The sequence below is a fragment of the Zootermopsis nevadensis genome, unplaced genomic scaffold (assembly GCF_977971745.1).
Source record: "Zootermopsis nevadensis isolate Lab colony 2312 unplaced genomic scaffold, Znev_1.0 Znev_ptg000009l, whole genome shotgun sequence".
NCBI lineage: Eukaryota > Metazoa > Arthropoda > Insecta > Blattodea > Termopsidae > Zootermopsis > Zootermopsis nevadensis.
In genome coordinates this window covers 8,516,629-8,538,556 of record NW_028259141.1, presented here as the reverse complement: position 1 = coordinate 8,538,556, position 21,928 = coordinate 8,516,629, and the positions used below count along the sequence as shown (strand labels likewise).

The 21,928-nt window shown below is 35.2% G+C and overlaps 2 protein-coding genes across 7 annotated transcripts; one reads left to right on the top strand and one right to left on the bottom strand.

The window, feature by feature from the left end:
- Positions 1–85: 85 nt before the first annotated feature.
- On the top strand, positions 86–12,738 carry LOC110839543 (cationic amino acid transporter 4). 4 transcript variants are annotated; one of them, XM_022083850.2, is made up of 10 exons: positions 87–292; positions 2,063–2,228; positions 2,558–2,806; positions 3,004–3,378; positions 3,988–4,319; positions 4,836–5,084; positions 5,376–5,601; positions 6,118–6,279; positions 6,568–6,839; positions 10,517–12,738. In XM_022083850.2, the coding sequence occupies exons 2-9, from the start codon at positions 2,087–2,089 to the stop codon at positions 6,810–6,812; spliced, it is 1,980 nt and encodes a 659-aa protein (XP_021939542.1). In that variant the 5' UTR covers positions 87–292; positions 2,063–2,086; the 3' UTR covers positions 6,813–6,839; positions 10,517–12,738. The 4 variants fall into 4 exon arrangements, with proteins under 4 accessions (XP_021939544.1, XP_021939542.1, XP_021939541.1 ...); XM_022083849.2 differs by lacking the exon at positions 10,517–12,738 and having other exon boundaries at positions 6,568–8,040; XM_022083851.2 differs by lacking the exons at positions 87–292; positions 10,517–12,738 and adding an exon at positions 1,443–1,599 and having other exon boundaries at positions 6,568–8,040.
- On the bottom strand, positions 8,234–20,578 carry LOC110839544 (acetyl-coenzyme A transporter 1). Of its 3 annotated transcripts, none has more exons than XM_087345948.1 (9): positions 20,551–20,578; positions 19,848–19,918; positions 18,673–18,971; positions 17,835–17,989; positions 17,235–17,431; positions 16,826–17,010; positions 16,429–16,546; positions 15,837–16,058; positions 8,234–15,578 (listed from the first exon to the last, which is right to left on the bottom strand). In XM_087345948.1, exons 1-9 carry the CDS (start codon positions 20,561–20,563, stop codon positions 15,402–15,404), a joined length of 1,437 nt encoding a protein of 478 aa, XP_087202074.1. In that variant the 5' UTR covers positions 20,564–20,578; the 3' UTR covers positions 8,234–15,401. The 3 variants fall into 3 exon arrangements, with proteins under 3 accessions (XP_087202074.1, XP_087202075.1, XP_087202073.1); XM_087345949.1 differs by having other exon boundaries at positions 20,503–20,572; XM_087345947.1 differs by lacking the exon at positions 20,551–20,578 and having other exon boundaries at positions 19,848–20,496.
- Between the last annotated feature and the right edge of the window lie 1,350 nt (positions 20,579–21,928).

The following is a 21,928-nucleotide window of genomic DNA, read 5'->3' as shown; positions in this document are numbered from 1 at the left end:
CTTTTGCAGACGTGCATTAGAACATTATTATTATTATTATGACTTACTGTGTCCTAAAATGCTTACTTAAGATTGAACGTGAGAAGGATAAACGTAACATCAACCACTTTTCCACCAACTCGCTTACTAGGCTGTACACTACGCTCTACTGATCGATTGGAACTTCCTTTCATATATACCATACACCCAACCAGACTTGCGTATAAGGTACAAGAGGTACAGCTCACAGTGCATCATGATCTGCACAATAGAAGATCTGTCAAGATTTACTCCAAATTAATCTTTCACTTAGGTAAGAAGTGTGGATTTTAGTTTTTGGTTTGAAAAACAAAAGAACTGCAAAACGTTTGCGATACATGTCAGGCGTTTAACTGGAAATGGTGCTTGAAACAGTATAAAATTCTGGCTTCTTCCATTGAAACAACATATGGTACGAATACGTTTCAGTGTAGCTTCTCATTTACGAGTTAATGAACTGATGGTAATTACAAGTTATTTAGGACTACAAAAAGTGCTTGGGAATTCTTGACGTAGGAGATGATAGATGTGTACTCGATTTCTTTTAATTCGTGGATTATTAAGATTATGAACTGAACGAGTTTCCTCGTGATTCGAAATAATGACTCAGAGTGGCAGCATACAATTAAGCTACATTTCAGCAGCAGAAAAAGCTCCACTAAAGATAAGGGTACGCTTATGGTGATACTGACTCCTTATAATAATAATAATAATGTATTATCTTCCGCTAGGTATGACGTAAGTTATTCTGACCCGTCCTTATTCACAAACTGCGGTTGTAAAAATATTTTTGTTGGCCAAATAGTTTCAAACAATTGCGGAATTTAAAACTTCTTTCGATTTTAAGTAACTAGACCAGTTTGTAAAACGCAACCAACCTTATGTAAGAAACTAAACTAACCCCCCCCCCCCCCCCCGAATTGAGGGTTAAAACACTTGACCAAGTTGCGTTTTAAAATCTTAAGTAACACACTAAACTAACCGCCCCTTCGGAAGGGGGAGTTAGTTTAGTGTCTCATTCAAGTGTTTTAACCCTTGAGTAAGAAACTAAACTACCCCCACGAATGGGGGGTAAAAACACTTGACCAACCCCCCCGAAGGAGAGTTGGTTGCGTTTTAAAATCTTAAGTAACACACTAAACTAATCCCCCCTTCGGAAGGGGGAGTTAGTTTAGTGTCTCATTCAAGTGTTTTAACCCTTGAGTAAGAAACTAAACTACCCCCCCGAATGGGGAGTAAAAACACTTGACCAATCCCCCCCCCCCCGAAGGGGGGTTGGTTGCGTTTTAAAATCTTGAGTAAGACACTAAACTTGGCATTGTTGTGTTCCACAACAATGCCGAGTTTGTTTATAGTTGACATTGTTGATGACGTCATTTTTTGACGACAACGACTAATCACAAATGTTTATAGTAGATTGTTACGGCCCATGTTTATGTACAAACTGTTGCTAAATTATGCCATAAATTACACGGGAGCATTAGGACGTCAATAAGCGAGAAAGGTTCATTGAACACAGGTCCGAAAATGCTCCTGTAAAAAGTTAAAAAAGGACGTTGGACGTTGGTCGTGGCCACTACGGTAACCAGACCTTAATCTGATACTTATGGGGTTCTGCAATTTACACCAATACTTCTGATATCGGACGGAAATTTTGGTAACGCATATAAAATGCAGCAAAGGACATCCGTACCATAATTGGGGTGTTCGAACCCTTCCAGATATCGTTCCCGCATCGTGCTTATGCGTGTGTTCATGCCCACGGAAGGCACTTCAAACATTTTCTGTTATATTGTAACAAGTAAATCCTCCCTCAGTCAAGAATTTTTCGTTTCAGAGATGTTGGAACAGCATACCCATGAAGTTACAAGTTTTCACAGAATCATTTCTGGGCATTTATTCAATGGGCCTTCTTGACTCACACTAACTTCCTGAAGATCTCCTATAATTTAGAAACACCTGTATGTTATTATATGTTCATTTCACGTACAATATAATGTGTGCTATAAAACAACTTATAAGAATTCGATGTCTTATTTTTCAGGTAGCCAGATTCAGAAACATAAATATGCCAAGTTCCCGGAGAATGATTCTTGGTCATGTGGTGACTGACCTCAGTTCCAAGATGAATCGGACAAAGAAGCTGGGTGCCAACATCATGGAAACACCACTCAATCGTTGCCTTAATACTTTCGATATCACACTTCTTGGTTTGTATCCATCTTCAGTACCCTTTATATTATGTAACTACCACATCAACATTACGACTTCTAAACGTAGGCCTTACATTGTATTACTTGTGCTGTTTAAGTCTCTGTACTGTTGAAGCTGCAATAAAGATCACTAATGCATTTACTTTATAAATTCAAATAAGTATATAACACATATATTAACGAATTTGTTCATGCAGAAATCAGAAAGGAAAAAAATATGCAAATTTGAGCATTTAGAAAGTCAAAACAGTTTGTCTTGTGCTTTCAGTATGCTACAAATAAAAATGTTAGTATGTTTTTGTTAAAATCTAGAATGGATCTTTCAGGTGTGGGCCATATGGTTGGTGCTGGCATCTATGTCCTCACAGGAACTGTAGCAAAAGAGATTGCTGGTCCTGGTATTGTCCTATCCTTCCTTCTTGCGGGAGTGACGTCCCTGCTAGCAGCTCTCTGCTACGCTGAATTTGGTACTAGGATTCCAAAAGCTGGATCTGCATATGTCTACACATATATCAGTGTGGGAGAGTTCTGGGCTTTTGTGATTGGTTGGAATATTATACTAGAACATATGATTGGTAAGAATTACTTTTTATAATATAACTCATCCTGATAATAGAGGAAAAATCCTCTGCTCTCTTTGGGGATCAAACCCCGGTTGTCCAGCCCGTAGCTAGTCACTATACTGACTGAGCTATCCTGGTTCATTGGTGTTAAACATATAAACTGTACTTTAACTGCAAATTTAATTTTTTTTTTGCATTTTTAATTCCAGGAGCTGCGTCAGTGGCTCGTGCATGGAGTGGTTATGTGGATTCATTGATGGGGTTTGCAATTAGCAATGCCACTGTCTCTACAGTCGGTGAAATGCATGAGCAATTATTGGGACGTTATCCGGACTTCCTCGCATTTGCAGTCTGCCTTGTCTATTCTTGTCTCCTCGGTGTTGGAGTGAAGGGATCAGCCATTTTCAATAGCCTCTTCACCATAATCAACCTCGGTGTTATGATACTTGTGATTTGTGCTGGTTTCTACTATGCCCACACTGAGAACTGGACTGTGGGGAAAGGGTTTCTTCCTTTCGGTTTCACAGGAGTCATAGCAGGAGCAGCGACCTGTTTTTATGCATTTGTTGGATTTGACAGCATAGGTAAGTTCACTGGTTTAATTTCGTGATATTATTGTATTAAGCGACTATGGAAACCATCAAATTTATTGCAGTTCCATACGTAATATGCACCTGAATTCTGAAAGTTTATAATGAATGCAAGAACAGTTTCATAAAAATCAGATTTATATCATGCAGTTACTGAATGGAGTAAATAAGTGTAACCATACTGATAACTGTAAGTATTAAGAACAAACCAGCAATTTACCACTACTCATTTTTAATATTTACATATTGCTATTTTGTCTCAGCTTATGGATAAAATATAAATAAAAGAAGTCTTCATTGTCTGGTGCAGACATCTTTAGCACATGCAGCACATTGCACTGGCATTGCAAATGCAAATATAAGTAGAAAAAACATTAAGTGGTCTACCAAAACCCTCAGCTTTTGTCATGACACCCAGTCCCATCTAAGATTTTAAACTTATGTCTAAACATTTGTTAGAGAATAAAATTATATAGAATATCACAACTATTTACTTTGACACATTTTATCATAACAAAACTCAACATCAAAGAATTTAAAACATAAGATTTAACAAATCACTGTAAAAGTCTAAGATTTTGATTGTGGATTAATGTGTTTCAGCTACTTCTAGTGAGGAAGCTCAGAATCCAACAGTGTCCATTCCCATAGCAACAATTGTATCCATGCTTGTGGTAACAGTTGGTTATATCCTTGTGAGTGCAGCACTGACACTGATGGTGCCTTACTGGACCATCAGCACGAGTGCAGCCTTGCCAGAAGCATTCTCCAGTATTGGTCTGAACTGGGCCAAATATGTTGTGTCAATAGGAGCACTATGTGGGATGACAACAACACTTTTTGGCTCCCTCTTTTCACTCCCTCGATGCATGTATGCCATGGCTTCTGATGGACTCCTCTTCAGTTTCTTGGGATCTATCAATCAAAAGACACAAGTTAGTTACATGCTAGAAAATGGTTCAAATAAAAGGTACAGATCTTAATGATGGGGTATAATGTATCTGTGCTGATCACTGTGATTGCATGGTATAGGGTATGAATTTTGGCCACTTGCTGAAAGTGTGGGCTGTGATGCTGTACTTGTCTTTCAGTGTTGTGTTGTCCTGTATAGGTACAGGTCTAACAATGGGGCAACCACCCCAGTCCAATGAATGCTACCATATACCAAAAACAAGATTTTGAAACCTCATATTAGCAGTGAAGTAGATTACTCTAAAATAAATTTTAGTTGAACATTCTATACAAAGTTTTATATAAAATGATTTATCTGTTACCTGTGAATGCAATGAAGATAAAATTATCAAGACATTTATTTAATTTGACCTGTATTAGGCTCACAATCACAAGCGGATATGCAGTGTTTCATCAAAATGCATACTTCTCTGTGTCCATAAATAGGATGAGAGAACAGTAGTATTAGTGGGCTAATGATTTTCTTTTCCCTTCCTTAGGTCCCACTAATTAATGTAGCAATATCAGGAATTTCCAGTGCTATCATTGCTCTAGTGTTTGATCTTCAGAAGTTGGTAGAGTTCATGTCTATTGGAACTCTCTTGGCCTACACTATTGTCAGTGCTTCTGTCATTATTCTCCGGTATCGTCCTCCAGCTCCTGAGGAAACTGTTGTGCCCAGAGTTGGATCTGTGACTACTGATGACAGTTCACAGTCAGGGACTGAGCTTGCCTCTCCTTCATCTGATGTAAATATACATCACTTTTCTTCACAAGTAGTTTCCCTTTTCCACATTTTTTTACCTTTACTGAATTCTTGGCCCTTCAAAAATTACTTTTCTTTGGATTTTAATTCCATTGCCACTTAGGTAATCCTTATTTCTGCTAATTAACAAACAGTGGCAGTGTAAGTATTGTTTCATTTTCATAAAATATATAAATAGTTCAGTAACACCCATAAATATTTATCAGTGAATGAATGAGTCAATCATCATTACTTGCTTGCTACACATCTTATAATATAACTTTGTCTTTTACAGATTGTTGAGTTAGTGACAGCTGGGAGGCTGAAACCAGGCTTCCTGTGGCTTAGTCCATTAATTGGCAACTGTGAACCTGGAGGAGCTGTATCAGGAGCAGTATTTATTTTCACATGCTTTAGTACTGCCCTCTGCATACAGCTGCAGTTATCATCACATGAGTTAAGAGTTGGTGTCTGGTGGACAGTCCTTCTGGCCAGTTTCTTCATTTTTTGCCTAGTAGGATGTAAGTAAACTGCTTTATCTATTTATTGGTGTCATTATATTTCTTTCTTACTTACTTACTCAATGGTGCAGGGTGTTTCTTGTGCCAACAGCACACACCCATTTCAGTATATATTATGTTAATAGTATTGATAGTAAAACATTAACAACTATGAAGACATGGTATCCTTCCTACATTCTTACCACCTTTCATGGAAATCTGGCACATACAGACATATAGGTACTATATAAAAGAAGGTTAAATACTTTAACATTGTTTCATATTGAGAAATATATGTCTTCAATAGTCAGAGATTATGAAGTGGTTTATTGCATTGAACATATGCATTTATTTCACCAGAATAATCCACTTGCATATTATGCACAGTTCTGTCAGAAAACATGCAGAATTAGAAACTGAAACTAACCAAAACTGTGAGGTACATTTCTGCCTTAAGTAAGATGTGTACTTATTAATGTAGGTATTTGCAGCCAAGTTACATTTAAAACAATCTTAACCTAATATCTGTTATTTTAGGTCTGCTGGTCATAATGGCTCACCAGCAGAACACAGTAGGTCTGCGGTTCAAAGTTCCATTTGTTCCATTAATTCCAGCACTCAGCATCTTCTTCAATGTTGAGTTGATGGTTCACTTGCAAGCTCTTACATGGGTGCGATTCATTGTTTGGATGGCACTAGGTGAGGGCACACATGGAGCATTAATGAGAGAGTTCCATTTATTATGATCTACTTAAACATGTTATTGTATTGGTATAACTTCTGTACTGACATTACATAAAAGTTGCAAAATATCTTATACATTATAATTCATACAACATGAAAATTCATTGCTAATAAAATGGAAATGTATGACAAACAAGACAAATTTTAAACAACTTATGTATCTAGCAAGTTTACTTAGCAGTAATGCTTCTGATGTGTACAAACAGGTAGAAGTAGAAGTTAATTTCTTCACCTGTTTTGTAGGTTTGTTGGTATACTTCCTATATGGAATTCATCATAGCAAAGAAAGTGATTCCATTACCTCCTACTCAATCTTAATGACATCATCTGAAGCTGGAAAAGGCAAATGGGGATCAATGCACAGTACAGGCCCTGTACCAGTTCTGTCTCCATCTGAAGAAAAACCTCCACCAACTACGAAAGCACCAAAGGATGTTTCTACTGATGACAAGACACCAATTGTTTATGAAGAAGAAGTAACACAGTAATCAAAAGCTGAGACTAAAACGGAATATGTGCGTAAATACTGTAGTTTTATAGCTAAGCTTTCAATTACCAGAGAAAATACAAACAACTGTATACATGTTAACAGTAATTATCATACACACATATTTAATAATCACTTGTGTGCAGACTCCATACACTTAAGTAATATACTTGATATGGCTTATAGTTTGTGCAGAACTTAAGTGTCAGCAAGTAAAAAAAATGTGTGGCTTATAATGTACATGCAGATGGAGCAACAGGCTTCTGTGGTAATCAATGCTTTTTGTACTTATGAGTCAAAACAGACTGATAGATTTTGAAACAACATATTGACTAATGAAAGTAAGGGCATGAAGTTTTATTTATATATATATATATATATATATATATATATATACACACACATAATACCTTCAACAGTGAAAACTGAATGCATTGTTGTTCGAAATTTAACCAATTTTGGGCAAAATATGTAGACTGACATATAAATTTAAGGCTAAGTATATTCTTGTTTATTAGGGCCTCCTTGTAAAATGGAAACATTAAAAATACACAAGAGATCCTTACTGTAATCCTCCCCCTCCACCCATGCCTAAAGAATGTATAGTGGGACAGCTTTATTTTTTTATGAAGACAATTACTTATTGGTATCAGATCATGCAGATGTATATCTGGCTTCAATACAGCACATCATCTATCCCGTAGCTAGTGTATTGGACTTTTTATCTGTTGCAGAGACCTGATAAATTCACACAGAATTGTGGTGATGAAGCCTACAAAGCCCCAGGTTTCTTGCAGGTTTTCCTATTATTTCTGCCATTTATTTTAACCGCAATATTTGTTATTTTTAAATGTCAATTTACCTTCTGATAGGCATTAAATTACAGCAAATTGCTAATCGCACACCTACTAACCTACTTCCATCACTTAGCTAATCCACATCATAAAACAGTATGTTTTATTTATGTAGTAACAAATGTCATAGAGATGTTTAAAAATTCTGAAATACCCCACAGAACAACCAATTTTTGGATCAAATTTTATCAATAACCTACACCCAAACAGTATTATCTATTATAATTAGTCAGAATAGTCAATTAGTTATGGGACTCAGTTCCCAGCTTCGGATTGCTTCATGTAAAATAAATATCTAAAATATATTTGCAATGAATCTGATTAGCTTTATGTGAGCAGTATAGTACTAATAAAGTGAAATACAAATCATTTAAATGAATATGTTTTAATTATAAAATAATATTGTCCTAGCTGGCGTACATTCGACAGACACGTTTTGCTTTTGCTGTACAAATAGTTGAGACAATCTGCTTAGTCAACCCATCTGGACCACACATTTAACTGGCATCTAAATTCTGACCAATGAATGTAAAGTTGGGAAAAGATGGAACACAGAGATCAACAGAAATAATATAATATTTTGGTGTTTTATTGCATCACAATTATCAGTCACACAGTTTCTCCTCCAAATACTAAAATTAACATTTTTCACACATAAAATTTCTTACTTTGTACAAATGCACAATAAATATGGAGGGCCAGCCCTCAATTTTATAAACTTCTAATTAGAAATACATCTTATAATTCATAACAGTTCTTACACACACATCATGCATTACATTACTGAGTGTACTGTATCATTATCTACTATGGCTTTTCCCACATCTGGAGAGAGATTGCATTAGAAAGTTAGCTGAGAGAGTTCTTCCTACACCAATGGCCAATTTCAAAATCTGAGACCCCCAGGTTAGAAATATTGCACATTACACCATAACAATTAAAAAATTAACAAATCAACAGTCAAAAAACTTTGACCCCATTTCACAGTGAGACATCTTTCCTACACACACACTACTGAATTTCCTGGGGCATAATTTATTCCACTGCCCTCATTTTAAGGATAATACCATGTAAAATTTCACATCATACTTTATATAAATTATGTGCATGCATTGCCTCACCAAAATCTTTTCCCATAAAAATCTATTACACCTCATGAATACCCCCGAACTTCAATTATCAATCACTTCAACTTTTTCTGGTAGGTTCAGGTTGCAGACATTTACATGGCCTTAAAATCTTTCGATGAGTTCTATTTGCTGTATGTAGTCATCCATATAGGTACTCATATTTCATTCACCCATTCATATATGACTCACAACTACATATTTATAAACAGTACAGATACATGATTACAAAATACCATGTTTCTGATGCTGATTCATGGATACTGTGGAACAATTTTATTACACAGAAAAGTCAGTGGGCCATCTTTCTGTGCATGTAGATGAGCACATACATCAGAGGTGATTGGGTTATATACAGCAGCTTTGGAAAGCTATTAAGCGACTCTCTGTCTGAATAGTAAGGATGAGTAGTTTATTTCTGAGGCAGATTCTAATGATGGAATGACAAAACGTTGACTTCATGTAGTCTCTAAGCTATGGATGGGTCTGGTATTCTCCACGTTCCTGAAGTCTCAGCATTGGAAGAGGCGCAGGTTTGATCTCTGCAAGAAAAATCACTATCTTCTGGAAATTAAACTTGGATCTTATGAAGAAGAGTTTTATGTCTTACCTGGCCATAAAGAATCCTCATTAAAATACTGGTAACCTAATTTGATATAACAAAACTAACTGCAAAATGCTTACTTGCCAATAAATGACTAATGCAAACCATGTAAAAATGAGGCATAACTCGCCAAAAATATATTCATTAAACCCTGCTCTATAACCAGTGCATTAATAAATACCATGTTACAGACAGAGATTTTCAAGATAAAAATGTCACACGTACACAAAATGAAAAATACATACTACATGAAAACATGTAATTGAAAGATGGAGAAAATATTGTGGAACATAATGGAGATAATTGTTTTACACAATTAATAAAATGAAGAAAAAAAAACATGAAAACATAAGAGTATCTGTAATATGCCCTCAGTGTCTTACTGTGGTAGTATTCTTTTATGTCTTAATTGTAGAGAACTTACCACATTTGAGATTTTCATGTGTATTTACAAGCATTATAAATACTAACAAATGATAAAATTATGTTCATTCGGAACTTCCTTCATAGGGAAATGAACAAATAAATTCTGGTCATGCTATTGTATCTAATTAAACATATTTTGAAACATTTTTATGCGACAATTGACAACTGATTACTACAATACAATATACTCCAAACATGGGAATATGCCTTTTGAACAGAGATCAAATTACCAACTACTGATGCAAGTAGTGGATCCATAATTTGAGGGTACACTGATAGACCAAATTCTACTTTCAATATTATGATAATATTAAAACAATACAACACCATTATATCATCAACCAGCTGTTGCTTAAGGGTATAAAAACTCTTATTTAATAAGAAAACAGTGAGAATAAATAAGAAACAACATATATTACTAACTACATATAGCAGAGTCCTCCCTGAGAAGCAGATATTTGCTCAGGTACCAAAAAAGTTCCCTGGCTTTCATGGAATCTGTAGGTTCATTACCATATTGATAAAAGCCCATAAATAAAATATGTACTCCTACAAAAACACAAACTGTGATTATAACTTTCATATAACACACTTCTGGCATATACCTACTACTTATATAATTCACAAGAACAGAAAAATAGCTGTTGATTATTCTACTAAGTTTTTATTTTTCTTATATGCATTTTTTTTTCAGTTTCTGGAGGACTCTTCACCAAGATATAAATTGTAACATATATTTATTTTTAACGGTAACAAAATCAAATGAGAAATCCATACACAAATGTTGTTCAGTACATGCAGAAACTTAGAAAGTAAGGTAAGTAAAGCAAGCATATACATAGATGGATCCCCATTTTCTACTTAGTATACTCTATTCCCTTTTAATGAGTACAAATACTTTATAAGTTCAGTACCAAGAATGTATTTATTTTATAAAGTGAGTCCTATAAACCTTAAAGTCTTTCAAAATCGTGTTTATTTTAAATCTGAAATGAAGACAAAACCCAGAGTAACTGAAACAGTTTGTGTTACAAAACTCTGCAATCTATAACACTTCTTCAGTGTCAGTAGATAATCTACTGCTATATTTTATATTCACACCAAAAGTTTATTAACTTCAAAATATATGAAGGGAAACACACACGTGCTGATGCCCATTTCATGCGTATATGTGTGTGCACCCATAAACACACACACATGCAACTGCATAGGAAACAATATATCATGAGCACATAATGATGAAAGTTCCCCAATTTTGAGCAGCATGGGTCTACTTCTCCACAAATAAATCTTGTACACTTCTGTGTTTCTGACTGATAGATATGCTATCTGCTGTATATAAAGTTCATACCTGTTTCAGTTTGGCAACATTTTAACTTCTCGTTGTTTAGGTATTCTATACTAACAACTCAAAATTAGCTTAACATGAGCTACAATATGCTGCCAAATTCTTCTAATCAACTTTCAAGAGGATTCAGTTCATTCTAATGGCTTTACAGTTCTTTGCAATATTACATGGCACATTGACCATGCATTATGAAAATAGAATTTAGTGCTTTTCACAAATCAATAGGCTTTCAACTTATTGAAGGTGCAAGGTTACTGAAGGATAATTGTTCAAGACGAGCAACAAATCATCATTGGTCATGGTGCTTAGGCAGTTGGACATGCATGCCTTTCAATCCTAGTCTCTTGCACTAGTTTCACTCTCAAAATATTTAATAAAAATATATTACCATTCTGAAAACTGTAGTATACAAACACTAGGTCACTACTTTGAAATACAGTCTAATCTATTGAGTAGCTAGCAACAAAGGTGTATCGATTCCCAGCTACTCAACTACATTATTTTGATGATTTAATTGCAACTGTGTACTTCCCCAGGTTCAAAACAACTTAAATTATGTTCCTGACAAGAACTACACAAGCATATGCAAGTTTCCATTAACTCAAACAATGTTTGAGCCATTCCTTCATCATTATGAAACCAACACTGATACTACACAAAATATGGCAAAACAGCAAATTCCAGTGGGCTGTGGACACAAAATAGCTTTCATGGCTAAATTCAGAACTGTGGCAGCTAGAGTGATTAATCATAAAACAAAATTCAGGCTATCATTTAAAACATAGACATGTATCTGTGACATATAATGACTCAGATAATTAAAACAAATAATAAAAAAAGCAGAGTTCAAATTTGTTTGTTTCAAAATGCTGGACATATGCACAATCCTGGTTTTAAGGCATGAAAAGAAAAAGCATCCGACTGACAGTCTGCATATCTGGAGGTCCCCTTTTCAGAAGCAGGTCACAAGATAGTTATGTGCCACAGCTTTTCATCCTTCCTGTATGTAAATAAGAAAATCCTTTTTAAAATTCTAATTGGCAGACATGGCAAAACATGTCAATTAGTCTTTCATTACTCATGAAATATGCACTACACAAATACAATAATTTAAAATCAAATTATTAAATGCATTCATAAATATATAGAACCAGTACCCCACACAAAACACAAACAACACTACATGATGATTCATAAAGATATATAAGAATTGTAAATTATGTGAAGGGGTTAAGTTTATATTAAAGGCTAAACTCATGTTAATACTTCTACTTATAAAACTACATTAGAATAATTTTAAAAGGTACAACTATGCCACAACCAAATATTAAAGATGATTGTGTTCTGGGATGTTGCACTGTGCAGTCTGGTAGAAAATTACATTTCAGCATACTGTCTTTTTCATCAGGGCATCATCTGTCAGTTTCAACAAGACTACATAACATCCCAGAAGACAGCTATTTATTTTCACACATGTCATTGTGACAACCTGAAATCTCAACCAGATATATATGTAAACCATTCTCTGTAAAATGATGGTGTATGCGAATAAAGAGTACTACCAATAACCAGTCAGAATCACATTCATAGAAAGGAAATTTATTTCATGGTAAAACCACAAATATCATGTTGCACACAGACTAAAATACCTAACGTTATACAATAGGTAAAATAACGACGAGGAAAAATCTGAAATTTTCTATGAGCTGGACAACCAAGGTTAAATTTCTAGCAACGACGGATTCATCTCATCACCACAGTGTCCAAACCAGCTCCAGGGCTCACCCAGCCTCCTATCCATTGGGTACCAGGGTTCTTCTTTTCGGGGTAAAGCGGCTGGGGCATGAAGCTGAGCACTCACTGCCATCTAGTGCTGAAGTTAAGAATGTATGGAGTAATGTCTCCACTCCCCTGTGTCTACATGGACTAGTGCTTAAACACCAGGGACAAATTTACCTTTCTTTCCTATTTTATTCAGCAAACAACAGAATAAAAATGTTAAAAAGAGTCTAAACCAATTAAATAAGCAATTCATGTTATGTATCTTTTAAATAAAATAAATGCAAAACTTGAAAAAAATAAATAAATTTAAACTTTATAAATCCTGGTAATGGTACTCACATAAACAATATATGATTTGTGACTTTCAATATTATGTCATACTCATATTATTCAAGTTAAGAATAGTAACATGTGATTTAATACTGGTCCATTAACAGTTTTTTTAAAATGCAACAAATCAATGATCACAACCGCATCTGATTTATCTCACATAACCTCAATTAGACTATATTACTGCCACACTATGCAGAAACCATGTTTGTTCCAATGCCCATATTAACACTTTCTAAGTATGAATTCCAGAAGCTTTTAAATGCACATCTTTCTTTTGTAAATTAGGAGCAAACTATCATTTCCACATGTTTAATAATATGTAACTAGAATTTATTATACCAGCATTTCTTTCTGGTTGTTGTGAACTCCAATTATAATGGATTTCTATTTTATATACACATATTAATATATGTTATAAACTGTTTTAATACAAAATCAATGTTACATGTAGGTAAAATTATGACACAAACCTGTAACTAAACATTGCAGTATTGGCAATATAGTGGCATAAATTCTCTTATGCTCTGTTAATCATATCTGACACAAATTATGATTTTATTTCAATTACATGTAATGACAGCATAACTACAGTGATAAGTAATGTCGAGTAAATGCAGAGCAGTTCATTATCTTCTTTCCAGCCGTATTAATACCTGTTCATCCAGTGAGATTCCAACCAGTACGTAGATTCTCTCATATAAGAAAATCACATATTACTGTTCAGTCAAACTGCAAGCTGCTTAAAAAATGCTTTCAGAATACAATTCTACTCACCTTATATTAAAATAGTCACTGAAAGTAATGTCCTATAACATTCTAACATATTTTGAACCAACATACATTTTGTGACATACGTTGAAGTGAACCTTCCCTGATTTCTAGAATAACATTCCAGATTTTGATCTACAAAGCCTTCAAAGTGTGGATTACTTTCAAGTCTCCTTAGCAAAAACATCAGACAATCTGACATGTGTCCTGGTATACTGTCCTGCTGAAAACACTCCCAACTCATATTTTGAACATGAAACCCAAGCTGTTCAGTACTGTCTAACCATGGTCTAACACAAATACAAAGAATACTCACATATGACTGATCCTAAGGATAAACATGCAATTACTTATGGAAATGAACTGTGCACCTTTTATCATAGTGACAGTCTTGTGGCAGACTGTTTATGTTAACCCATGAATAACCAAGTGACTCTCACATGTATAAACTCTGCATATTTCATTGTTTTAATGTGAATCATGACATTAAAATATATTTCTGATATGTGAAACCAAACCCATTCATGAGATTTTGAAAACAAGCATGTATCTCTGTGCTTTATTATTCATATTATGTGTACAGTGAATAAGTGTTTGTCAAACTACCGGGTCTACAATTTATGCTGTAACGGCCTTGCTTGCGTTGCGTGGTCGGCTGGCGATCTGGTGACGTCGGCCGGACTGGTCCGTGTTCTTCCCGTGAACACAGGCGAATCAGTTTCATTGCGTCTCTCGTCGCGGATTGACGTTGATAATATGGTGTACAGTATTAAGCAACGTGTGTTCTTAGTCGAAACATATGCCAAATATTCATCCTACGGAAGATGCCGCAGTAAATATCGCAGACATTTTCCCGGTGAAAGTGTTCCTAGCAGGCCCACGATAGAGAGATTAATAAAAAAAATTTGTAGTACGGGATCAGTTTTGGATAAAAAGAAGAACAGGAAACCACAATTCATTTCGGCAATTTCCCAAGAAGAGCTTCGTCAAGTATTTCGAAACATGTTAACGAGATGTGAAGCTTGCCTGCAAGCACAAGGAAGTCACTTTGAACATCTTTTGTGATTTAAGGTAAGAAAATTAATGTAATAACATGTGTTAGTGACGAGAAATATTCGTAGTTCGCTGTTACTAGCGGCACTGAAACTGATTCGCCTGTGACTCACGGGAATAACACGCGCCAGCCTGCCGACGTCAACAGTGCACTCGGTCGAGCACGCAATGCAAGCAAGGCCGTTACAGCATAAATTGTAGACCCGGTATATGTGTTAAAATATGCAATGACAACAACTGCATACTTATGCCCAATCACTCAACAAATTATTTAATACTATATTTCAAGATAGGGTTAACTTGCTTCCCTCCGTTGGACGACTTGCCATTCCCGATGGTCTTTCACCTGTAGTTCATTTATCTTGCGTCTCCCCCACTGGAACCACAACCAACCAATCACAGTACATAGTGTGGTCTCCACAAAGTAGCCATCTACAAAAGTAGTGCATGAGCCTCCAGCTTTCAAACATGCCTGAAGTAAATTAAAATACGAAGTTCCTTGTTAGAAACAAAGAAAGTATAACACAATATCCGAAAACTATACTACACCTGTGACATATCAGATTCTTATGGTGTCAAAAAGCAGAAGAGCAACATCAATATAGAACATGCTTACTTTCTATCAGATCAAGTTCACTGCATGAATAAACATATAAAATACTAATTATACGAATCATTCTCTATTTGCCTTCTTTAAAACTGATGTGTATAACAAATGAAAAAGCTATACCTCTGTCTCTTGTGTTGTTATGCATGTGTTGTTTTGAATGCTGGGTGCAGAGCACTGTTTAAATGTAAGACTGTCTACCATCCAGAGTGCAAGTGTACCAGGCCAATTTCCTCCGAGGTTTGATAAGGTATTCAGAAGAGTCATATATGTTCCTCCTACCGCAGGGTCACTTATTCTTGCAAAGAAAGCCATCACAGCCACAAACATACTATAAAGCGTAACCTGTTGAAATAGAAATAAACATCACCAATCATGTTCTGAAATAACATGTAAAGATCTCACTACAAAATTACTGTTCTACAGTAATTTCAGACTGCTTTCAAATCCATTACTTCAACATCCCTTTCATGAATACCATCCAGAGAGTAAAGAAGACTATTTCAATCTAATACCAAGGTTAAGAGGTTAAGAGTATCTGCAGCTTTGTTTAAAAATCCTAAATACATAACACAAACTGGAGCTACAGCAACCTGTCCTGTAACTTTTATCTATGAGCACGGTGCAAGAAGTGGCTGGTATAGATACCCACATTACTAAACAACAGAAACGTTTATAGACAGACAGAGTGATAACTGATTACACTTGTATTTACCTGGTGTAGTGAGTAAATGAGGATGAGAGCTACATAATAGTATATTGGAATGTTACCATTTTGTATTACAAATGGAGTTATCCATACTAAACCTGCTGCTACGATGCTAAATAATAACCTGCAATGAGAAAAATAAATGATAATCACATAAATTACCTGTTATGTGTAGACACTTACAAGATTCAATAGGGTAATAAACCAACACAAGGCTTTCTCAGATAGTTTTTTTGCAGTAGGGGTAATATGAAGGCAGAAAATAAAACTATGATGAGGAACAACATCTTGCCCAATGTGAGTAGAAATGCGAGCCATAACAACAATGAATACCACAACATAATTAATAATGATAAAATATAAGGATACAATTCTAGAATATGTATTTCTTTATATTACTTACCTATAAGGAAATGCAGATATATAAATATTCATAGGCCTTGGGCCAACAGTATATTTACTAATAGCAAGAGGCAGTATTATTTGTAATGGAACTAGGGGCACAGCCATCAATGCTAACTTCTCTTTTGGAAAGCCTGCATCAATCATCTTCAAACTAGTCACTGCATCACAAGCACTGAATCCAACCTAAATAAAACAGTAAACAAATAACAAGTAATGCATTATTATTTAGACAAATATATCTTGTTTTGATCACAATAAGTGAACTATAACTACTACACCAAACATCAGGAAACAACAAAAATAACAAAGATGCTGAAAACATGCTACAAGTTGTAATTATAGAGATGGAAAAGTGGAAAAAGTAAATCCATTTTATTCTATAAACAGTTTAATAAGTATGTTCTTACTTTGCTTGTAAGAAGTATTATCGCAGTTGTACGTATAGAAGGCAATCGTGTAATGTTCCATAACAAGCGATATGTTTGTGCAACTCCCAAGTAGGGTTCTGCTTCTATGAGTCTCTCTGTAGAGGAATATTCTTTCTTGAAGACTGCTATTAAAGTTGTTGAAAGCAGGAAAACAATACCCCAAAAATACAAGAAACCTACAACGCAAGAATAAGATACACTAAATGTTACATCTCTATACTGCAGATAGAAAAATCATTAAAACACACATACTCAATGTGTATGCACAATAAAAATATGAAACTGATATAGCATACATGCATATTTGCATTGACACGTATTTTCAAGTGTTTAGTCATAAATGCTCACAATAGGGAAATTATTGGTTCATGCACAGTCCACAGAAAAATATACTTTCACTTACAGTCAAACGGTTAAGAGTATGTGATGAAATGAAGTTGATAAAAATAAGCAAATGTACTATACAATGACATGACTTACACATAATGTGGTCTACATTACATTAAAAATACTTGACCAATATTAATAATTTTGTTTCATACATATCCCTACATCTAAAATGAAGATCATCAACTCTACCTGGTAAAGTGACAATTCCATGTGGCAATGGATCTTTTCGCAAGTATGCATTGCAAAATTCAGCTGACTCCAGTCCCACAAAAATTACATAACCCAGGAAGTACCCTGCAGTCTGACCAACACTGTTACATGTTGATGCGTGACCCACATTGCGCCTTAAAACAGGAAACATAATTGACAGTATTAGTAAAGAAGTCATATAACTAACTAGATGGCTTACAGAACCCAAAGGTTCATCACTGAACTCACAAATGCCCTCCGCTGGACCCTGTCCTGGGCCAACAAAATCCATTCTCCTTCTACCCCTATCACCCATAGATCCTGCTTGAGATTATCCTCCCATCTACGTCTAGGTCTCCCCAGTGTTCTCTTCCCCTCAGGCTTCCCAACCAATACCCGGTGCACACCTCTTGTCACATCCATGCGTGCCACATGCCCTGCCCATCTCATTATTCTTTCTTAATCACCCTGACAGTATTGGGGGAGGAGTACAGATTTTTAAGTTCATCATTATGCAGTTTTCTCCATGCCCCATCGTCTTCTCTCCTAGGCCCAAATATCCTCCTAAACGCCCTATTCTCAAACACCTGCAATCTATGTTCCTCCCTCAGAGTGAGAGACCAAAAGAAGTCATATACCATACCCAAAATGTTATAAAATAAATAGCAGGGGCAAGACATTTTTATTCTACACTGTGACAAAACCAAGTCTGTGGTCCACCAAGGCTCCTAGCCAATGGCTTTCCCCCACATGCTACCTTCTTTGACAACTCTAGTCTGGATGAGAATAATTTCAAGTGCTACGAAAATTTCTTGTTTCTAAATTTTATTAATCTTACCTTTGGAGCATTGTGAGTGCCCACCCATCAACAGCAATATCTTGTGTTGCTGCCAGAAAGTTCAGGCAAAAGAAGCAGAAAGTAAGGATAGCAATGTTCGGTGTATGTGTGATGGAATGATCAATACCCAACCAATCTTCAACTTTTCCAGATAGGAAAATCATAAAAAATCCAATAAGATATTGTGCTGGAATTAACCATGATTTTCTTCGTCCAAACCGAGCTGAAAATAATGAATCCACTACTGGTGCCCAAAGAAGTTTTACACTGAATGGCCAGTGAACAAAGCTGAACTGTGCCTGAAAAAAAATTTGTATTATAATATTTTAATAAGATGTACTGTCTCCTCATTGTGGCTTTCCAAAATCTTGTATGCATTTATCATTGCCCACATGCTACATGACCCACACATCTCCCAGATTTGATCATCATAATAAAACATGGTGAAGAATACAAACAATGGAGCTCCCCATTTTCAGTTTTCTCTAGTCTCCCATCAAATCATCCCTCTTATGTCAAAACATTCTCCGAAGCACCCCATTCTCAAACACCTACAATCTGGATTTTTTATGGCAAAGTTCACTACTCTAATTCAATTATTAATAATTTCATGTACACTCTCATTCTAAATTTTTCAGTTTGAAAATCTTCCCTAACAAAATTTTTGTGTGGTACCTACGGAATTGATTGAATATATGCTCTAGTTCCTAATAAAAGTTGTCCTTTGTATTATCACATTTATCTCTGGTTGGTGCATGAACATTCAGAACAATAACATTATATTAGTACAATATATGACATGATATATATTATGAACATTTTTGCATAAAGTAATCAGTTTTATATTCCAGCTGCTTTACCTCAAGTATCCAAAGAACATGAGACTTGCTGAATTCCAGAACTGGTGTTGATAAGGTGGCAAAGACAGAAGTCCTTATAGATAAAATACATGTTTATGCAGGTGAACAGATGCTTTATTTCAACTTGTTTGCCACACGGAAACTGAACTGTTCACAAGATATGTTGATGAAGAATTTACAAGCTTCTTGATTGGAAAACATAACAAAGAAATAAGAATAAACATATGTTTAAAAATTGAAATGCATGATAATAAATGTGAATGTGAATGGATGGTAGATGATTCACATAATTATTGCTTAAACTGGAGTACTCACTTGTTGTCTGTAGCTAACACCTCTGTTTTGTAAGTACATAGGAATCGCTGAGCTAAGACCCAGTGGTATGCCTTGTAATACATACAAGAAAAATAAAATTGCAATATTCCATTCATCTCCTTTCATATCACTAATTTCTTCAACTCTTGGCGTTCCTGTTCTATGTGAATCTTCTAATGTTATAGAACTATCACGCACATCCCCTCCTGTACGCTTACGAGTGCTCATGACTTAAAAAATTCGGATCACTCTTCCAAATTACACATACAAAGAAAGGAAACATACGGCATTCAAAACAGTTATGCTATTAGAATAGGTTATGTGTACGTCATGCTTCCAATATTTGTAATGACCTTGACATTCGATTTAAAGTATGAGAGTGATGTATTTGTTTTATTTATTGAATTCAGTATGAAACTTGTTCCTCATTAAGGTAAAAGAAAACTCAATTTTAAAGTAACTTCAAGTGTCATTTGTCATCATATGAATGATTATTCCCACTTAAGTAATTCGAGCCACGTTGACCGACAAGCAGAGTACCCAACAAGAACAACAAGGTTAGAATTCGTTAGCATCATAACACAAAGATAAAACTATTTTGTTACGCTTTCTACAAAGAAATGTAGTTTGGTCTCAGTTTACTGTAAATACGTACTATTTATCTTAAGTCATGGAATAACTATAATGCACACAAATTACATACATTTCACCAACATAATTTGGTAGCACTGAGGCTTATGAGCACGCCCTGGCAAACACACATACTACCATCCGTGATTATCTCCATCTAATAGAGACATCTATTAGACATTGACAGCGAGATTCCTTTATAGTTTTATGGATGGCAGCACCAAAGTTAACCTAATCCAGCAAATTTAATTTTTTAAAAATTGAATACATTTCTACCTTATTGATTTTTTTGGGGGAATGGAACAATTTTGGACACACCCCTTGAGTGCTCCACTTTCAAATTTGTTGCTTTGAACAAAACACACCCCTCAGAAAATATTAGGATAGTCTTAAAAGTGGGTTATAATTGCTTCCTTTTATAATGTTCCCAAACCTTTATTAATTCTTTATCCCGTTATTTATTGATGCTATATAGTATGAGAAACTGACAACACCATTAAATAAATTGTAACTATAACTAACTGACTAGATGGCTGAAGGAACCTGAAGGTTCATCATCGAATTAGCCAAAGCTCTCCACCAGCCCCTGTCGTGGGCAAATTGTAAACATATAAAAACATAAAACACGTTGGCTTCAATGTTTATTTAATTGTAAATATTGTAGAGGAACGTTTATACTTTTTTTACTGCTTCCCATCACTATATATACAATCTCACATATTTTGTTATTGACCCAGTCACTTAAAGTGACATAATTTATAAACTATCTTGATTGGTTAGAAAACTAAAATGGACAGGTAGAGTACATGAAGTTAGGGACAAAATGGATTTTTTTACATAATTTAAGCAACGTTGACAGTGTTATCATAATCCAGTGTTCTGTTGAAGTCATCCAGAGCTTGATGTAAATCAATGTACATGTTTCACATAGATACAGCGTGCTCAATAATTGTTTGTAATTTTAAATTTGGTGTTTGAAAATTACTGAGTTCAAATGATTAGCCCAAACTCTAAAAGATATTCGTTATCTAAAAATAGACAAATAATATATTTTTGTAAATTTGATTTATCTTCCAATACCATTTTTGTTCTGATATGCCGAAATATGTGGTTGAACAATAAAGTAAAGTTTGTCCCACTATACGCCATGTAGGCGTTTGGGGTGAGTGGAGGTATAGCTCCTCTCTTCCTTGACCTCGGCACTAGATGGGGGTGAGTGGTCAGCATTACGCCCCGGCCGGCTTTACCCCCGGGAAAGGACCCCGGTACCCATTGTAGAGGAGGCTGGGTGGCGAAATTACTAATTATATATATATATATATAGAACAGTGATGTAATACATAAATTCATGCAGCAAAAAGGAAATAATAATAATAATAATTCAATATCTCTCTGTTGGCTGTCATATTTAAATTCAAATAAATTAGTTAAAGAAGCAGTAGATAAATTCT